A 20,348-nucleotide genomic window follows, 5' to 3' on the forward strand; every position below is an offset into this window, starting at 1 on the left:
CAACCTAACACTTTCTTCTTTGTCTCTCTAAGAGATGGGGACAGGGAGAGAGGGATGGGGGAGAGAGGGATGGGGAGGGGGAGATGGGGGACAGTGGGAGAGATGGGGGACAGTGGGAGGCAGTGGGAGAGATGGGAGACAGTGGGAGAGATGGGAGACAGTGGGAGAGATGGGAGACAGTGGGAGAGATGGGAGACAGTGGGAGAGATGGGAGACAGTGGGAGAGATGGGAGACAGTGGGAGAGATGGGAGACAGTGGGAGAGATGGGAGACAGTGGGAGAGATGGGAGACAGTGGGAGAGATGGGAGACAGTGGGAGAGATGGGGGACATGGAGAAAGATGGGAACAGAGATATAGACAGAAGGCAACAGATTGTTGCCCAGTGAGCCATGTGTAGGCAGAAATATAACCTATCCCGTTGTAGATCGGGGAGAAAGCGATATGGTCTTCAATGCGCTACATGTCGCTATTTTTTTCCAAATATACTAACCTGTAATTAATATATATATATATATATATATATATATATATATATATATATATATATATATATATATATATATATATATATATATATATATATATATATATATATATACTTAGCCGCAGTAGCTCTTGTTATTTATTCTTTTGGCGTAACACCAAATCTGAGGGGAAGGAGTGATACTGTATTTTTCATGGGCTTTTAAAAAGTTTTTGGCAATTGTTTGGACTAATATTTCTTTTTCTTTTCAGTACAAAAAGCAAGAAATCTCAACTACAAAGGCAAAAATGGTGAGTAACTTGTGTATTTTCAATATGAAATATTTTGATTACTATATGCTGTATGTAACTGTGAGTAAGACTTCAGTGAAAGCTGTGTGGTGCTTGAAGCTAGATGTGTCATATTAGAAACTTGTCTAGCAGCAACCCCGCTCTCAGCACCCCCTTCCTCCCACATGCACTCAAATGTGGCACTAGAACTTGTCTAGCTGTTTACTTGTAGACAGTTCCAAGGGTCACTGCCCCTGCAGCCTAGTCCCAGACCAGTCCTCCATGTTGACAGCCTGATCAGTTGAGCTGTTGGTGTGGACTGCTGACAGTCCAACAAGGCACTACAGGCCAACTGATCAGGAATTTTCAAGTTCCTCCTAAAGACTGCTAGGGGTCTGTTGATAATTTTCCTTGTGAATGAAACGGGGTGTTGAAAAACCTTCGTCCTTTTACTCTTATTGAGTCACTTCTTAATGTACTTATTAGTCACCTGCTTTCATTGGGGATATTTTACATCTTTCGAGGCACATTTCGATGGTCAGATCTGGGAATAATCCCTCGAGAGTTTTCTAGGTATAAATTATGATACGTCTTGTCGCCTTCACAGTCTAGCAGCAAACCTGCACTTTCTTTGGCACTAAAGACCTCATCTAGCAACAGCATTTCTATTGGTTGGCTATTTCCTTTAGGGGTAAGAGAACTTTTGATTCAAGGAATTGGACCTGATCTCACTTTCCTTGGATTGAACCAGATTACATTCAGTGGCAAAGGGCACTTATGTATGGTTAAGGATATTTATTAAAGAACGTTTCGCTACGAGTAGCTTCATCATCGTGAATGGTTACCTCCGAAACTGCTACCAAGAGGACAGGTAATAGTTTCCGGATTGGGTGCCGTCCTACTGCCTAGTGTTAATAATAGTTCGCTTGTATGTTACTGTTGTCTTTGTGGGTTCATTTGTCAATGTTTATTACACTTGGATAGGTCTGTCAACAGATCCAGAGAAAAGCGGACATACGCACGCCATTGTAAGTGACTGTAAACTAGTGCGAGCGCATGTGCGTGCAGCAATTTATCAGTTTCATGCGTGTCGATGTAACACTTGCCGACAGATACTAGGATGGACAGAATTTGCAGCGCAAGCTTCCATTGTGGCAGCGTTTCACTGTTTTGTTTTGGTAAAGGGAAAACTTGTCCACTAAATGCTTATTTTGCACCTTTTGCATTCACACTGCGCGTGTTGGCAAGACATGAATTATAATATACATTGATCTTGCCTAACTACACTCGTCGTAATATACTAATTCTTCATCCATCTTACTCGTAGGCATGAATATACTAAAGCAAACACCTAGACATTTTAATGAGAAAATATTTCAGTTCTGGGGCCTTTCTCAGAAATAAACAAGGTCCCAAGACCGAACTTTTCTTTATTTAAATGTCCCAAGTGTTGGCTTGTGTGTATTGATCAACAACTTGCCGGTATTATCTCGTTCATTAACAATAACTTTGGCAGTAGTGTTTTAGAATAAAAACACTATGCAGAATGGAAGTGTTAAGACAATGTTTCTCTTTAAACGCCAAGCTTTTTCACTTCATTTGAAATAGCATAGTCCCCAAGCGAAAGTCTCAGATAATGTTTTCATACTGCATGTGTTTTTATTCCAGTATGCCGGTGTTGTATACTTCTTGAGTTACAATAAGGTTTTAAGTAATTGGAAGGAATTTTCAAGTAGTGAAGAACAAGTTATAACACCATGGCTGGAAAAATTTACAAGTAACCCGCAAATTGGAGGTAAATCTTGAGAGTTTGAAAAACTAAGGTGTAATGAACACTTGTCAGTGCTCTATAATAACCCACATGGAGACAGAACCACAGGAGGAGGGTGATTGATCTGTATATTACGACTGCTTGCTGGGATCCTCTTCAGCAAATACATAAGTGAAAAGAGAACATTAATTTATTGGAAAAGTTGCACCTGTCACCGTGTGGGGAAGTAGGGAGTGTCAGGTGAGCGCGTTGGAAGACGGTTCAAGGAGGGAGTGAATGAGAAGACAGGTCCTTGTAGAGAAGCTAAAAATTTGGATAGCAAGTTCTTTTGTGCTCTGTGATTCCTGTTCTTGTGCTGGCGTTGTGTTAGGTTGTGCGCTGGTATGTACTTCTTGAGGGCGAATTTTGAAGTGACAAGTTTCCATTGTCCCTGCGAGATGTTGAAATTGAGAATTTGATTGTCCTGGTCCAATAACAGGACGAGTGTGAATGATTGAGAGTATGACCTGCCTAGTAGTCCTGGTGCTGTAGTCTTACCGGTAGCTCTACTACCGTGTTCCATCAAGGGGAAATGCCTGATAATGAAGGGCTCTTTATCCAAGGAATTAGATCAGCGTTTTCTTTTCTGAACCAAGCCTAATTACCTCCTTTCCCAAGATGCTGCATGACCCCTTTCGAGTTTAGAAATTCCCTATAATAATCACAGTCCCATAATCCGTACGTCAGGCTAGCAAGGGAGCCTGTCTGTAAAGTTGCTAGGCTATGTATATATACATGTATATATATAATATATGTCGTGCCGAATATGTAAAACTGGTCAATTAGCAAGAACTCATTTAAAATTAAGTCCTTTCTAAAATTTTCTCTTATACGTTTAAAAATATATTTTTTTCATTAATGTTAATGTAAAAAAAACTAATTTTACACCAAAAGAATCTTAGAAAATTTGCCTAACCTTATTATAACAAGAGCAATTTATTTTAGCCTAACCCAACTAAATATATTTTAAATACGTTTACAAACAAACTAAACAAACACAATCAAACATTTTTTTCGTTAGGTTCAGAATGATTTTGGCGAAATTATTGCATACACAAATTTTCACTTGTCCTATATGGCAAGATGAGCGTTGCTATTTAGGCCAAGATGGCAAGGTCTGCCTATTCGGCACGACATATATATATATATATATATATATATATATATATATATATATATATATATATATATATATATATATATATATATATATATATTACACTGTTAACAGTAGTTTTTCTGTGACGTGACCCGTGTGGTTCATTTAGCTTCAAGAGTTGAGGCACAAATTTTAGTTTGCTTGTGTTGTTACTAAACTGTACTTAAAATAATTTGATATATTGTAAAATCTTCCAAAATTATTGCAGGTTTTTAAGGTGTACTTTGATAGGTTTCCTCAGAGTCAGCTGCTTAAAAGGTATGAAAATAGAATTATAAGTTCCAGTAGAAGACACTTTTAGATGAATAAGACAAATGTTCAGCAGTTAAGTATCTACAATAAAGATGCCCATCTGTTGTACTTGTCTTGTTTATCGATATTATATGCCATTAAAATTAAAAAAAAAAAAACAAGCGTTTGTTGCGACAATGTTTCACCGTGTAGATTTTCATCGCAACATGACTTGATAAAGCTCTTCTACACAGCGAAACACTGTCCTGATATCAGCTTGTTCTGTTGGAACTGTGTGTGTGTGTGTGTGTGTGTGTGTGTGTGTGTGTGTGTGTGTGTGTGTGTGTTACTATTTTGTCTTAGGCCCATGTCGATTAGACACTAGGCCTGTTGTATATGCGTGCGTGCTTGTGTACTCACCTATTTGTGGTTGCAGGGGTCGAGTCATAGCTCCTGGCTCCGCCTCTTCACTGAGTGCTACTAGGTCCTCTCTCTCCCTGCTCCATGAGCTTTATCATACCTCGCCTTAAAACTATGTATGGTTCCCGCCTCCACTACGTCACTTTGTAGGCTATTCCACGGCCTGACTACTCTATGACTGAAGAAATATACTTCCTGTGTGTGTGTGTGTGTGTGTGTGTGTGTGTACGTGTGTGTACACATATGTATACGTATGCATGTTCTTGTCTGCAATACGCAAGTTAATCCTGCCAAAACACGACACTTTAAGGCCACTTTCTCTTTGTTTCGTTAAGGAGTTAGCTCATATGTTAAGTGTATGTAAACCTGGTAGAGGTAAGGAGCCATTAACATAGTTGAGAAAATTAGATTGTGGTATAACTCTCAAATGATCTAGGTTCAAGCCTAACTGCCACTAATAAGAAGCTTGTAATTATGTTAGTGTGGGTGAGTGGTTTGTGGGTTAGGGTAGTGGTGATGAATGGGAAAGGGGGGAGGGGGAGAGGCAAGGATAGAGAAAATCACGAAATGGAGGCAGGGAAAGGTTTTTATTAAAACTGGATACATTGACATTATGCTACTGCCCTATTTTATATAATAGTTACACAGTGGGAACAAAAGCTAGCTGTTTCCCCTATCATATTGCATCACTCAAGATGTGGGTTCATACGAGGAGTGTAAATCAGGTAGTCCAGCAGAACTGGAGTTACTACCAACTGGGAATTACCATTTCTCAAGATGGCCCATCCTACACTCAAGAAATGGAATTTTATGAGATATACATAGGAGGCGGAGAGGTAGAGGAGAATAAAAATATATGTATCATGTATAACAAGAACAGCCTGAATTTTTCGTGGCATGCACCCGGCAAGATGTTAGAAACATTCCTTGAGATCCTGATCCACATTGACATGACAGCATCACACAGGTTCTGCAGATTTGTCGGCTACACATTCATGCTGCGAATCTCCCGTTCCACTACATCCCAAATTCTGACCCAACCGTCTGCATGTCGCAACAGAAATCGGATTCGTCAGACCAAGCAACGTTTTTCCAATCTTTATCTATACTTTTTGTTGGCGAGTTCGTGCCCACTGTAACCTCAGTTTCCTGTTCTTAGCTGATAGAAGTGGAACACGGAGTGGTCTTCTGCAGTTGTAGTCCATCCACTTCAGGGTTCGATGTGTTGTGTATTCAGAGATGTTCTTGTGCATATCACTCTTGTAACACATGATTATTTGGGTTACTGTTGGTTTCCTATCAGCTTGAACCAGTCTGACTATTCGCCCCTGACCTCTCTCATTAACAAGGCATTTTTCCCTCAGAACTACAACGCCTGCCTCTACCATTTCAATGTCTTTGGCTAAACAAGTATTGCCAGACACCCCTGTGACTCGTCTGTTTTTAACTTTCAGCTGTGACAATGTGTACCTGAGACCCACCTCTTGAACAGATTTGCCCTCTCAATCGCTTAGTATTTTGCACGTCGTAATCATGTCACCCCTGGTCCTTCTGTCGTCAGGTTTAGCTAGATAACCTCGCCTCATTGCTTGTCTATTCTCCACTGTTGCGTACAGAACGCCAGTGTTATCCAGGATAGGTTGTCATGAGGCAGAACACTTATGCAGGCTCAAATATTTCATTTCTACACTGTATCCTGCATACAAGTTACTAATATTAAATAAGATATACACATACATAAACTCCATAGTAGCGCTGTTGCAAGGGGCAGTCTTGAGGTGAAGCGAGGTAGGAAAAGAACACTTGGCATGTCAGATATTTAGAGGATCTCTTGTCCTTTTATGTTGAATATATGTGTATGTTTGCTTGTTTGTTTTAATTAACGTTAGATACGTCGCATTACATAGATACTTTTACCCAACACTGAAATACGTCCGGTAGATATTAAAGTTCTCATATAGGGGAAACGACTTTCCAGCAGGACTGCGAGTTTTCTAACTCATCCTTTTATCCTTGATGACCCAGTCGGCCATCATAGTGATAACACTTTTGTTCCTTGGTGTTTTTCCATGGCTGGGAATCCAACCTTGCCATTGAGTCAGATGCTTACGCCAGTGAACTGAGTGGGTGAGTGAGAGAGGAGGCTGGGCATTGTATAAATGTTGCAGTCGTATACAGGAGGTAGATTATTATTATAATCAAGGGGGAAGCGCTAAACCCAAAGGATTATACAGCGCCTGGGGGGGGGGATGTGGAAGGCATTCAGGCTTAATTCGGGGAACTGGAGCACAAATCCAATTCCCTAAATCAAGAGCCCCTCACCAACATCAAGGAACCTTCCTTGAGGGGTACAGGAGGTAGAAAGACTGTATTTAAAATAGTGGTAGCACAGTAGTGGTAGTCGATGCAAGACCAAGCGCCAGCATACACAGTTGTGGGTGAAGTGAGGCCATGTAACACTTTCAGCACACTTGCCACCACCTGATACTAATATTTATCCTCTGCAAGTTTACCCACTGAGCACATGTTGATTGATACACGGGTAGTACATATACCTGTATATATCAAGATATATTTAAGAAAATTATACCTGAAATTCTGAGCAATGGTCCTGGAATTGCCTGTAACATAACCAATCTACTACCTGCCATGTCTACCAACCTATTACCCTTGTATATACATGTATACTGCGAGTTCACCCTAATATTTAATTTAGAGGTTAAAGTATTCTTAATAGTGTACAAGTGATTGCAGCCCTTGCAGCTGATATGTCATGTGGGGTTCAAAACGTGGATGGGGTTAAGAACACTCACGTAGGCTGGTTAGTACGTATAATTATAACGGAAAGTGTGGGAAGCACCATCAGCCGCCCTGCCTCTCTGCTCTCTATCTCAGACTGACCCACCAGTGCCTAGGGGGTGAGCGGCTTTCAAAAACATGCTATGGTCAGCAGCAACGTGAATAACAGTCAGTGATTCACACAGACGGTTGGTAGTGAGTCATCTACTGGTAACTGGTACTACTGAGAGATAAACATCAAACTTAGCAGAGCAACTTGAGCATGCCTCGGGAAGAGCTTAGATAATAGGCCTTCTGTAGTCTAATTACCACCCACTTCATAGGTACGAGGTACGTTACATTGGTATCAGAGTAAAAAAAATATTCGACATGTATTAAACTCGTTTAAGAAAGCGGCACCGCTGAATGTTTTTATGGAAGGCAGATGTGGTTCTTTTAAACAAGTAAGGGTTCACTGAACGTCAGTGAACATTAACGCATACTGTTTTAACTTTCACCGAACACTGTTGAATATCGTGAAGCTAATGTCGCCATTGTGTTAGATTTTTGGTCTGGCAACTTCCGCTTTCCGTGGAAATTTTTACATACGTCCTGTGCCTGTTACCGCCGTCTCATAGCTGAATTAAAGAGAAGGGGAGGGGGAGGAGGAGTAGGAGGGAGGGAGAGGAGGAGTAGGAGGGAGGGAGAGGAGTAAGAGGGAGGGAGAGGAGGAGGAGTAGGAGGGAGAGGAGGAGTAGTAGGAGGGAGGGAGAGGAGGAGGCGTAGGAGGGAGGGAGAGGAGGAGGAGTAGGAGGGAGGGAGAGGAGGAGGAGTAGGAGGGAGGGAGAGGAGTAGGAGGGAGAGGGAGGAGTAGGAGGCAGGGAGAGGAGAGGAGTAGGAGGGAGGGAGGGAGAGGAGGAGGAGGGAGGGAGAGGAGAGTAGGAGGAGGAGTAGGAGGGAGAGAGAGGAGAGGAGAGGAGGAGGCAGGGAGGGGGGAGAGGAGTAGGAGGAGTAGGAGGAGGGCGGGAGAGGAGTAGGAGGAGGGCGGGAGAGGAGGAGGAGGAGTAGGAGGAGGGCGGGAGAGGAGGAGGAGGAGTAGGAGGAGGGCGGGAGAGGAGGAGGAGTAGGAGGAGGGCGGGAGAGGAGGAGGAGTAGGAGGAGGGCGGGAGAGGAGGAGGAGGGAGAGAAGGAGGAGGAGAGAGAGGAGGAGGAGGGAGAGAGGGAGAAGGAGGGAGAGGAGGAGGAGGGAGAGAGGGAGAAGGAGGGAGAGGAGGAGGAGGGAGAGAGGGAGAAGGAGGGAGAGGAGGGAGGGAGGGAGGGAGAGAGGAGGAGGAGGGGAGGGAGGGAGAGGAGGAGGAGGAGGAGGGAGGGAGGGAGGGAGAGGAGGAGGGGGAGGGAGGGAGAGGAGGAGGGAGAGGATTAGGAGGAGGAGGGAGAGGATGAGGAGGGAGGGAGGATGAGGAGGGAGGGAGAGGAGGAGGGGAGGGAGGATGAGAAGGGAGGGAGAGAGAGAGGAGGAGGAGGAGGGAGGGAGGGAGAGGAGGAGTAGGAGTAGTAGGAGAGAGGGGGAGGAGCAGAGGGGGAGGAGGAGCAGAGAGGGAGAGGAGGAGCAGAGAGGGAAGAGGAGGAGGGGGGAGGAGGAGGGGAGAGGGGGAAGAGGAGAGGAGGAGGGGAGAGGGAGCGGAGGAGGGGGAGGGGGGAAGAGGAGAGGAGGAGGGGAGAGGGAGCGGAGGAGGGGAGAGGGGGAAGAGGAGAGGAGGGGAGAGGGAGCGGAGGAGGGAGAGAAGGAAGGGGGGAGGAGGTGAAGGCAGGGGAGGAGCAGGGGGGAGAGGAAGAGGAAGGGAGAGGAGGAAGAAGGAGAGGAGGAGGAGGAGGAGGAGGAAGGAGGAAGGAGAGGAGGAGGAGGAAGGAGAGGAGGAGGAAGGAGAGGAGGAGGAGGAGGAAGGAGAGGAGGAGGAGGAGGAGGAAGTTGAGGAGGAGGAGGAAGGTGAGGAGGAGGAGGAGGAGGAAGGAGAGGAGGAGGAGGAAGGAGAGGAGGAGGAGGAGGAAGGAAGGAGAGGAGGAGGAGGAGGAGGAAGGAGAGGAGGAGGAGGAGGAGGAAGGAGAGGAGGAGGAGGAGGAAGGAGAGGAGGAGGAAGGAGAGGAGGAGGAAGGAGAGGAGGAGGACGGAGAGGAGGAGGAAGGAGAGGAGGAGGAGGAAGGAGAGGAGGAGGGAGAGGAGGAGGAGGAAGGAGTGGAGGAGGAGGAAGGAGTGGAGGAGGAGGAAGGAGTGGAGGAGGAGGAGGAAGGAGAGGAGGAGGAGGAAGGAGAGGAGGAGGAGGAAGGAGAGGAGGAGGAGGAAGGAGTGGAGGAGGAGGAAGGAGTGTAGGAGGAGGAAGGAGAGGAGGAGGAGGAAGGAGAGGAGGAGGAGGAGGAAGGAGATGAGGAGGAGGAGGAAGGAGAGGAGGAGGAGGAAGGAGCGGTGGGGGAGGAAGGAGAGGAGGAGCAGGAAGGAGAGGAGGAGGAAGGAGAGGAGAGGAGAGGAGGAGGAGGAAGGAGAGGAGGAGGAGGAGGAAGAGGAGGAAGGAGAGGAGGAGGGAGAGGAGGAAGGAGAGGAGGAGGAGGAAGGAGAGGAGGAGGAGGAGGAGGAGGAAGGTGAGAGGAGGAGGAGGAGGAAGGTGAGAGGAGGAGGAGGAAGGGGAGGAGCGGGGGGAAGAGGAGGAGCAGGGGGAAGAGGAAGGGAGAGGAGGAGGAAGGGGAGGAAAGAGAGGAGGAGGAGGAGGAAGGTGAGGAGGAGGAAGGAGAGGAGGAGGAAGGAGAGGATGAGGAGGAAGGGGAGGAGGATGAGGAGGAAGGGGAGGAGGATAGGGAGGGAGAGGAGTAGTAGGAGAGAGGGGGAGGAGGAGAGGGAGGGGGAGGAGGAGCAGAGAGGGGGAGGAGGAGCAGAGAGGAAGAGGACAGAGAGGGGAGGAGGTGAAGGCAGGAGGAGCAGGGGGAGAGGAGGAGGAAGGAGAGGAGGAGGAGGAGGAAGGAGAGGAGGAGAGGAAGAGGAGGAGGAGGAAGGACAGAGGAGGAAGGGAAGGGGAGGAGGAGGAGAGGAGGAGGAGGGAAGGAGGAGGAGAGGAGAGGAGGAGGAAGGGAGGAGGAGGGAGAGGAGGAGGAGGAAGGAAGGAGGAGGAGGAGGAGGAAGGAAGGGAAGGGAGGAGGAGGAGGAAGGAAGGAGGAGGAGGAGGAAGGGGAGGAAGGAAGGGAGGAGGAGGAGGAAGGAGGAGGAGGAGTAAGGAAGGGTAGGAGGAGGAGGAGGAAGGAAGGGGAGGAGGAGGAGGAGGTAGGAAGGAGGAGGAAGGAAGGAGGGAGGAGGAGGAAGGGGGAGGAGGAGGAGGAGAAGGAAGGAGGAGGAGGAAGGAAGGAGGAGGAGGAGGAGGAAGGAAGGGGAGGAGGAGGAGGAAGGAGGAAGGGAAGGGAGGGAAGGAGGAAGGAAGGGGATGAGGAGGAAGGAAGGGGATGAGGAGGAAGGAAGGGGAGGAGGAGGAGGAAGGAAGGGAGGAGGGAGGAAGGAAGGGGAGGAGGAGGAGGAAGGAAGGGGAGGAGGAAGGGGAAGGGGAAGGAGGAGCAGGGGGGAGAGGAAGAGGAAGGGGAGGAGCAGGGGGGAGAGGAAGAGGAAGGAGGGGAGCATAGGGGAGAGGAAGAGGGAAGGGAGAGGAGGAGGAAGGGGAGGAGGAGAGGAGGAGGAGGAGGGAGAGGAGGAGGAGGGAAGGAGGAGGAGGAGGAGGAGAGGAGGAGGAGGAGGAGGGAGGGAGGAGGAGGAGGAGGAAGGAGAGGAGGAGGAGGAGGATGGAGAGGAGGAGGAGGAAGGAGAGGAGGAGGAGGAGGAAGGAGAGGAGGAGGAGGAGGAAGGAGAGGAGGAGGAGGAGGAAGGAGAGGAGGAGGAAGGAGAGGAGGAGGAGGAGGAAGGAGAGGAGGAGGAGGAGGAGGAGGAGGGAGGGAGGAGGAGAAGGAGAGGAGGAGGTGGAAGGAGAGGAGGAGGGAGGTGGAAGGAGAGGAGGAGGAGGAGAAGGAGAGGAGGAGGAGGAGGAAGGAGAGGAGGAGGAAGGAGAGGAGGAGGAGGAGGAAGAGAGGAGGAGGAAGAGAGGAGGAGGAGGAGGAGAGAGGGAGGAGGAGGAGGAGAGGAGGAGGAGGAGGGAGGAGGAGGAGAGGAGGAGGAGGAGGAGGAGGAGGAGAAGGAGGAGGAGAAGGAGAGGAGAGGAGGAGGAGGAGGGGAGGAGAGGAGGAGAAGGAGAGGAGGAGGAGGAGGAAGGAGAGGGAGGAGAAGGAGAGGAGGAGGAGGAGAGGAGGAGGAGGAGGGAAGGAGAGGAGGAGAAGGAGGAGGAGGAGGAGAGGAGAGGAAGAGGAGGGAGGAGGAGGAGGAGGAGGAAGGAGAGGAGGAGGAGGAGGAGGAGGAAGGAGAGGAGGAGGAGGAGGAAGGAGAGGAGGAGGAGGAGGAAGGAGAGGAGGAGGAGGAGGAGGAAGGAGGAGGAGGAGGAGGAGAGGAGGAGGAGGAGAGGAGGAGAGGAGGAGGAGAGGAAGGAGGAGGAGGAGGAGGAAGGAGAGGAGGAGGAGGAGGAGGAAGGAGAGGAGGAGGAGGAGGAGGAAGGAGAGGAGGAGGAGGAGTAGGAAGGAGAGGAGGAGGAGGAGGAGGATGGAGAGGAGGAGGAGGAGGAGGAAGGAGAGGAGGAGGAGGAGGAAGGAGAGGAGGAGGAGGAAGAGAGGAGGAGTAGGAAGGAGAGGAGGAGGAGGAAGGGGAGAAGGAGGAGGAAGGGGAGGAGGGAGGAGGGAGGAGGAGGAGGAGGGGAGGGGAGGAGGAGGAGGAGGAGGAGGAGGAGGAGGAGGAGGAGGAGGAGGAGGAGGAGGAGGAGGAGGGAGGGAGGAGGAGGAAGGGGAGGAGGAGAGAGGAAGGGAGAGGAGGAGGAGGAGGAGGAGGAGGAGGAGGAGGAAGGGGAGGAGGAGGAGGGAAGGGAGGAGGAGGAAGGAAGGAGAGGAGGAGGAGGAATGGGAGGAGGAGGATGAGGAGGAAGGGGAGGAGGAGGAAGGGGAGGAGGAGGAGGGAGGGAGGGGAGGGGAAAGATATATAAGATGTACATTAACTGATTTAGAGATATAAATTGATTTTTTCCGTAAGATTATCTTGACATTTTTACACAGTAATGGTTGATTTTCAAAAATGGGAGAGGGGAAGGAAGTCCTTTTGCGTGTGTCAGGTGTGTAGGTACAATACACAGTGATATGTGGATACTACGTGGCGGGTATGACGTAGAGAATGTGGAGACTGGCCGGTACGTTAGGTAGAATGTGATTGATGTGGAGAGTGGCGGGTGTGTTAAGTATAGAGAATATGGAGACTGTGGAGGGTGTTAGGTACTGTGATAGTGGATAGAGAAATTGTATACTATGATAGTGGTAGAAGTGGAGAATGTGGACACTGTGGCGGGTGTGTCAGGGCATAATGATTGGGGAATTGAACAGGGTAGGGAAGCGGATATGTGTCACCTCTCCCTCATACGAACTCCACCCATCACACTCGGTAACCCCTTTCCCACCCGTACAGGTTTTGTTTTTACTTGAATATGATAGATCCCCCTCTCTTCCCCAACTCTCCACGACTCCTTACTATCCCCCCTCTTTTTTCCATCCTCCTCCCCCTACTCTCCCATTTCCCGTCCCCATTTCTTATCTCTCTACCATCCCCCCACTCCCTGTTTCTTCTCTTCCCTCCCCTCTCGTCCCACATCTACTTCTTTCTCACAGCTTGCAAAATGCTGGCTGCTATAACGTACGACTAAGGTCATTACTAGGAATTTTACCTTATTCCTAGTAATGACCCTCGTATTGTAGATAGTCTTAATGACCCTCGTGTAATAGATAGTCTTTTTAGTATGATAATAAGATGTTATTTTCATTATAGAATAATAAGAAAATATTATAACTTTTATATTATAATAAGGTAAAAGGACCCCAATGGAAATAAGTCTGACTTTTTTGGGTTATCCTAGGTTCTCTACACATATGCTGCTATGTATGCTAATTCTATGTAACTGTATTTGTGTATACCTGAATAAACTTCCTGACCAAGACATTGGGGTTGTGTGATGTGGAGTAATCTCGTGCCGGGGCGCTTGGCTAATTTCCTAGCAGTACAGCTACGATATCTGACCACACCGGATGACACTCAGCGCTCGGCTCTTTACCTCATGCAAGCTGTTTCACTGGTTTTTCTACATTTTAGCGTTATTATTTTTTTTTAGTTCGTCGAATGAGTTCGGAGAAACTAATACAAGGCTCCATCGTTTGAGCATTGTTTCAACGTCTGTACCACCACTACGGGTTTAGGGTGGATTAAATTAAGATAAATTTAGATTTAGAAAAAGGATATGGGCAAGTATTGGCATGACAACAGTAGTTTTAAATTGAAACAAGCTCCCAGGTAGCTTTTGGGGGCGAGAACTTTTGTTACCTGATAATAAAGTGGGAGTTTGTTTCAGTTTAAAACTACTGTAGTCATGCCAGCGCTTACCTACATCTTTTTTCTAGATCTAAATTTGACTACTTCATTGCTTTCAGTCCTATCTTCGCTACTCTCAGCATGTCGTTTAAATTCTTTTTATTCCGTTTTTCCATTTGTACAATTCATTCATTTTTCTGAAAACATCGGTCGTCTTCCTACGAGGTATGGTGACCCCCCCCCAAAAAAAAAAAAAAAAACACCGTCACTGTCTTGCGAGAAGTGCGCTGACATGACAGTTGAGATGGCCCTCCGAGCTAGAACATCTCCACCCCCTCTAGAGTGCAGGGACACTATGCTTCCCACCTCCGTTTGGCAGGTTTCCCTGAATACTTTCATAATTGCCAGCTGACATTTGTTTCAGAGAACATAAGACAAAGTTCACGGCAGCCAGGAGGATGACGGGGTGGGTATTGAGTCTTTAAAACAAGGGGAAATAAGGCCAGTGGTAACACTTCAAATCACTAGGGCTCCTTCATTTGGAATATTGCTCAGTGTTGACGACCCCGTTCAAGGCAGGAGAAATATCAGAGTTTGAACAAATATAGGGATCGTTTACGGGCCACATAGAGCCAGTAAACTATTTAAATTACTGGTAATTCCTTTGTCTTGAACATGTATTGAATGGAACGGAGGAGAGAGATGCATGATCATATATACCTGGAAAGTACTCGAGGGCCTGGTCCCAAATTTGCACACTGCCACAACAACATACTGAAGGGAGAGATATAGGAGGAAGTGCAAAACAAACCCAGTGAAAAGCAGGGTGCGGTGGGCACAATAAGGAAATACTGTATCAATATTCGTGACCCCAGATTATTCAACGTCTTACTAGAAGATATCAAAAACACTGCTGGGACAAGTGCACAAGTCTTCAAGAGAAAACTGGACAGGTATCTTCACCAGGTGCCAGATCAACTAGGCTGTGCTATGATGGATATGTGGCAGCGGGCCTCCAGCAGCAACAGCCTAGTTCACTAGGCTAGCACCAGACCAGTCTGGCCCATGCGTGGGCTCAGAGTAGTCATTACGATTACAATCGTGTCATTACGATTTCGTGAGTCAGAGCAGTAAGACTCGAAACTCATCAAAGGTATATCAAGGTAAGGTAAATGTTACCTTGTTGGTACTCCAATGGCACTTCCTTATGAAAACCACTGGCCTTAACTCCTATCTAACATGCTTACACAAGCCTTCAGTCATATTCCCCTAATTCTGCTGTACCTCTCTTCCAAGAGCGCAAATTCCGTGTCTAAAGCCTATCTTCGTAGGAAAGGTTTATAATGCACGTGATCAAATTAGTCACAATTCTCTGTATACATTCCAGTGCACGATGCTCTTGAAACTGTGTATGAAGTTTGCTGCCACCCTTTCATCCTGCTCGTTCTATATATTTACCACACAGTGACTGACTTATTTCAAGCGGTCTGTTACTGTGTATTTTGAACATAAGAACATAAGAACGAAGGAACACTGCAGAAGGCCCACTGGCCCATGCGAGGCAGGTCCAAGTCTCCTACCGGCTTAAGCCAATGCACCCAACCTAGTCAGGTCAGGTCACATTGACTTAAGGGAGGAACACGGCAACCGACCTGTTAGCACAAGCTATCAGGTCTAACTCACACCCACCCACATCTACTCATGTATTTATCCAACCTATTTTTAAAGCTACACAACGTTCTGGCCTCTATAACGGTACTTGGGAGTTTGTTCCACTCATCCACAACTCTATTACCAAACCAGTACTTTCCTATATCCTTCCTGAATCTGAATTTTTCCAACTTAAAACCATTGCTGCGAGTCCTGTCTAGGCTAGATATTTTCAGCACACTATTTACATCCCCTTTATTTATTCCTGTCTTCCATTTATACACCTCAATCATATCCCCCCTAATTCTACGTCTTTCTAGAGAGTGCAGTTTCAGGGCCCTTAGTCTATCCTCATAGGGAAGGTTTCTGATACATGGGATCATCTTTGTCATCCTCCTTTGTACATTTTCCAGAGTATTTATATCCATTCTGTAATACGGTGACCAAAACTGTGCAGCATAATCTAAATGAGGCCTAACCAAGGATGTATAGAGTTGAAGAACAACCTGAGGACTCCTATTATTTATGCTTCTTGATATGAAGCCAAGGATTCTATTAGCTTTATTGCGAACACTTATGCACTGTTGTCTTGGTTTCAGATTACTGCTAACCAGAACTCCTAAATCTTTTTCGCAATCCGTAATATTAAGATCTACATTATTTAGTTTATATGTGGCATGGTTATTGTCCTGTCCAACATTTAGAACTTTGCATTTGTCTATATTAAACTGCATCTGCCACTTCTCTGACCACTGCATCAGTCTCCTCTGACCCCTCTTTAGAGGTCAGGTTCAGTCTTATGTAGTTTAAACCGGAACCATTCTAGTTGCAAGCCTCAGGACTTTCTCAGGTGTGGACTACATTTTGGTACTGTATATTCTAAAATAGACCTAACATAGGTGTATTTGTATACTTATATAATTATAGGAATAAGATTTATGCTTGTGGTGTTTGTCTTCTGTAAAAGACCACTTGTTCTCTAGTGCTAGCACTAAGAAATCCCTTTGTCTACTTTTTCACATTTTTTTATTAAATAAATTTAACTGTAGTGAGGTTGATCCTTTGTTGAACGGAGAATGGAAAGCTTGGGGCGTTTCCATCTCTGAGCAATTTACCTCGGTCAATTTGCATTATCCCATACCTATAATTACTGCGTCAATGATGCACCTTAAACAGAAGAAAGTATGAATGTTCCTTGATTTGTAACTTCCGCTTTTTGTCACGTTGTCTTCCAAATGTGCTCATTTGGAAGATAACGTGATAGCTTATTCAGATAACCAGCCAGTGTACGAATTGCAAATACAGCGGTTCACCAGCGTTGTGTATCAAGGGAATGTTGAGCGTCGCTGCGGTCTTGATCACCTGTGCTACTAGTTTGAGTCATAAACTTGTGGCAGATTGTGTATGGGTGAGTGTAGGAACCTCATAAAAAAAAGAGTTCGTGCGCGTTGAGGGAAGGTAATGTGGTATTCAAAATGACTTCCGCTTCTAAAATATGCACGTGCTGGGAAATGAGTTATGTTGTCAAAACGGAGAAATTGATGTCGAAGCCTATTACTGACATACTCTAGATCCTTTTAGATTATTAGGATCGCCTATAGATTCCTAGTCCCCCCCTCCTCCATCTCTAATGAATACTGTTAACTAAAGTTATGCATTTTGTGTGCCACTATTTAATTTTGCACCAAAACTAACGTAGCAACCTGAGGTTGCCCCCCAAAAAAGTAATTTAAAATATCTTTAAATACATCTAAGAATGTGCATAACTTAAGTTAACGCACAAGAATTTTTGGTTGTTACAAGTTAGGGAGGAATCGACAAAAAACATCTTTCTGCACACAAAAGAGACAGATGGTACCAACTTCCATCAGAGGGTTGGTGCATCTTCCGACCCAAACACATTAATTATCAAAGTTCAAGAACTGCTCAGAGAAGCAATATCGCAGCTTATTGGACAAGTACGACGAACTGATATCAGAGATACAACGAGAGGTTTATTGAACTGATAAGGGCACCAATAATACAGCTTATTTAGGGTTAAATTTAACTGCTTAACGATTCGAGTGTTCTTTATTGTTAGTGCACAAGTGAATTGCAACCTTAATGACTACTAACGTGTAGTTGATGGGCTTTAAGCTTACCAAATTAACTGCACAATGTATTTACCCAAAATTTAATTTAATCCTGAACACACTGCTAGGTTAACGACTATAGTATACTTTAAGGTAGATTACTGCTTCGGTGATGCTTACATGTGGAAGATAACACCGCATTACCCACCCCCAGGATTTGTTAGGTTTGAAGAATTCTTTAAGGCCTAAAATATGACTTTAGTTTAACGCTCTGTACATATTATGCACAGATACATGCCTCTTAGTGTATAACATAGTTTATGACCATAGACACGTTGGTGTATGAACTCTTGTCTGTTCATAATTCACAACTAACCCACCAATTTGAGATAAGACATTTCATTCTGCCCAGGACTATTATCGAGTCGCAACTCTACAATGGTCCAGGATGGACCGAAACGTTGTAAGGTTCATTTCCAATGTACGAGTTAGTTGTGAATTGTTCTAGCCACGGTAATGTGACTTTTATTCTGTTCTCCCTCAAGTTGTTGGTATTGTTTAGCAAGTATGTACTTGTGTTGTCAAGCACGAGGACGGTGAGGGAGAGCTACGGACAATGCAAAGCTGATGGGACTCCTGGTGGTTCCCAAGCCGTATCGGTGAAGAGGCAGCCAGGAAGCTCCGCTATTGTCATGCTCGTAAGGTAGAGCTTGCAAGTATGGATTATAAAACTACGATCGTGTTATCCAGCCCAAGTGTAATTTCATTGTTGCACTAACCTCACGATGACCACGAAATTATTTCGTGATAAATTTAGGAAAACCTTAGGGTGGATAGGATTAACCTACATATTACATACATCATAGCAAGATTAGATGAATAGTTTGTGGGAAAATGAGAAGTTAATTCGCATGAAAATTTTGGCGGGAAAATGAAAGTTAATTAGCATGAATATATCAATCTAAAAGGAAAATAAATCTGACAAAATAGATTTTATCTCATTGGCGTAAACGTATTCCTCGATGATATAAAGGGTGGATTATTATTATTATAATCAAGGGGAAGCGCTAAACCCGGAGGATTATACAGCGCCTGGGGGGGATGTGGAAGGCATTCAGGCTTAATTCGGGGAACTGGAGCACAGATCCAATTTCCTAAATCAAGAGCCCCTCACCAACATCAAGGAACCTTCCTTGAGGGGATAGTTTGTACAAATTGTTTGGCAAACAAGTGGGGCTTTATATGGGCCGGCATTAATAGTCTCAGGCCAGCGTAATAAGGACTATAATTGGTACAAGGATGTTTACACAACAGCTTTGAGTGCGTGGCAACACACTAGGCAGGCGTCTCTGGTGCCTGAATGCAACCCTTCCAAGGTTAGTAATCTTGACTTGAGACTTCTGACGACTGTTGCAGTAACGGTGTCATTATTTTTATATACATGTCGTGCCTAATAGGCAAAACTTGCGATTTTGGCTTAAATAGCAACGCTCTTGCCGAATAAAGCAGGCGAAAATAATTTCGCAAAAATCATTCTGAACCTAACGACAAAATGTTTCATTGACTTTATTATTAAATTATTGTAAACTTGTATAAAATATATTTAGTTGGACTAGGCTAAATTAAATTGCGCATGTTATAATAAGGTTAGGTATATTTTCTAATTTTTTTTTTGGTACAAAATTAATTTTTTCATTAGCATAAATGAAAAACTATACATCTTTAAACGTATAAGAGAAAATTTTAGAAAGGACTTTTAATTTTAAATGAGTTCTTGTTAATTGACTAGTTTTACCTATTCGGCACGACATGTATTAAAAGTGAGTGCGAGGGAGGATTGCAGAGAATCATAGTGAAGCATCATCAGTGTATATATACACCGAGTGGCATCTAATTATATATACACCAACGCATTGATGGTGGTTTCTTCACGAAACAACTATTTCCTTACTCGGGTCTTTAGGAAATGATCTGCTCAGTGATTAAGGAAGCACTTGCGAACTGGCGTTGGTTATTGGTTATTAAATAACCACTGGCGTGCCAGTACTGTGTATCACTTGATTAAGCGACCGCTGGCTTACCAGAGCTGGGATCTTCACCACTATTTAAAAAGAAATACAATTGTGTACTAGGATTGCATCGCTTCCACTAGTTATTGGCTACACCACTTTTGTATTCAAGGCATACACCACTTCACTGCAAATCTGCCTCGCCCCAGCAATAGGTCCAACGGCACCGCAATTTCCTGGCAGTAGTCGTCCACGCCCCGAACCATAGGGTCAGAATAACCAACCGGGCCCTAGTCGTACATCCAACGGTACTCTGATTACCTGAAAGCAATCATCCAGGCCCCAACACTGGGCGGATCGTTGAATAGCTAGGACCCGTGTCAGTACGCATTTGATAGTAAACAACACCGTGAAATAACACATTACCACCATCTCCGGCTGTAACTTCCTCTCCGGTGAGATGGCTGCTGAGACAAATTCGAGAGTAGGAGAATTCTTGACTTCAGTTAAAAATAGCAAAAATTTATCTGTAACTGTAGAATCTAGCTCACACGTACTTCCTCCTCCATCCCCCAGCCCACAAGACCGTAGTAACTCTAACTCTGCTCGAATGAAACTCTTTGAAGCTGTTACAGCTTCTGAACCCATTCCCTGAGGTGTCTTGATGCCGGTCAAGAGCTTTTGATTCACGGAACTGGATTTACCCTCCCCTTCCTTGGATCGAGCTTAACCTCTTCCTCATTCCCCAAATGCTGTTGTGGCCCCAAGGAGTTAAGCGCGCCACCCTGAGTAAAATAAAATATATGATAATTTTTGTCAACCTGAGCTGGGAGACTAGCAAGTCGAAGATAATGTCATTTATTCCATTATGAGTTCATGCTATTAGAAATTGTCACGATGTGCAAAAATCCTGTGTGGTGGATTATGACAAGGAAATGTAGGTTTATCTTGCGGAGAGAGTACTGTTGCAGCATATTGCGGATGTATGATATTTATTAAAATTAGACC

General features: G+C 45.6%; 1 protein-coding gene across 1 annotated transcript in view; it reads left to right on the forward strand.

Moving 5' to 3' along the window:
- The window catches only part of LOC128694125 (rab11 family-interacting protein 1), a 130,424-nt gene that overhangs the window by 10,778 nt on the left and 99,298 nt on the right, over nucleotides 1-20,348 (forward strand). Inside the window, exon 2 of the mRNA XM_070093600.1 lies at nucleotides 737-775. Within this exon, the coding sequence (XP_069949701.1) occupies nucleotides 737-775 (39 nt within the window). The remainder of the gene's footprint in view (nucleotides 1-736; nucleotides 776-20,348) is intronic.

This window comes from Cherax quadricarinatus, chromosome 43 (assembly GCF_038502225.1).
Source record: "Cherax quadricarinatus isolate ZL_2023a chromosome 43, ASM3850222v1, whole genome shotgun sequence".
In the NCBI taxonomy this organism is placed as follows: domain Eukaryota; kingdom Metazoa; phylum Arthropoda; class Malacostraca; order Decapoda; family Parastacidae; genus Cherax; species Cherax quadricarinatus.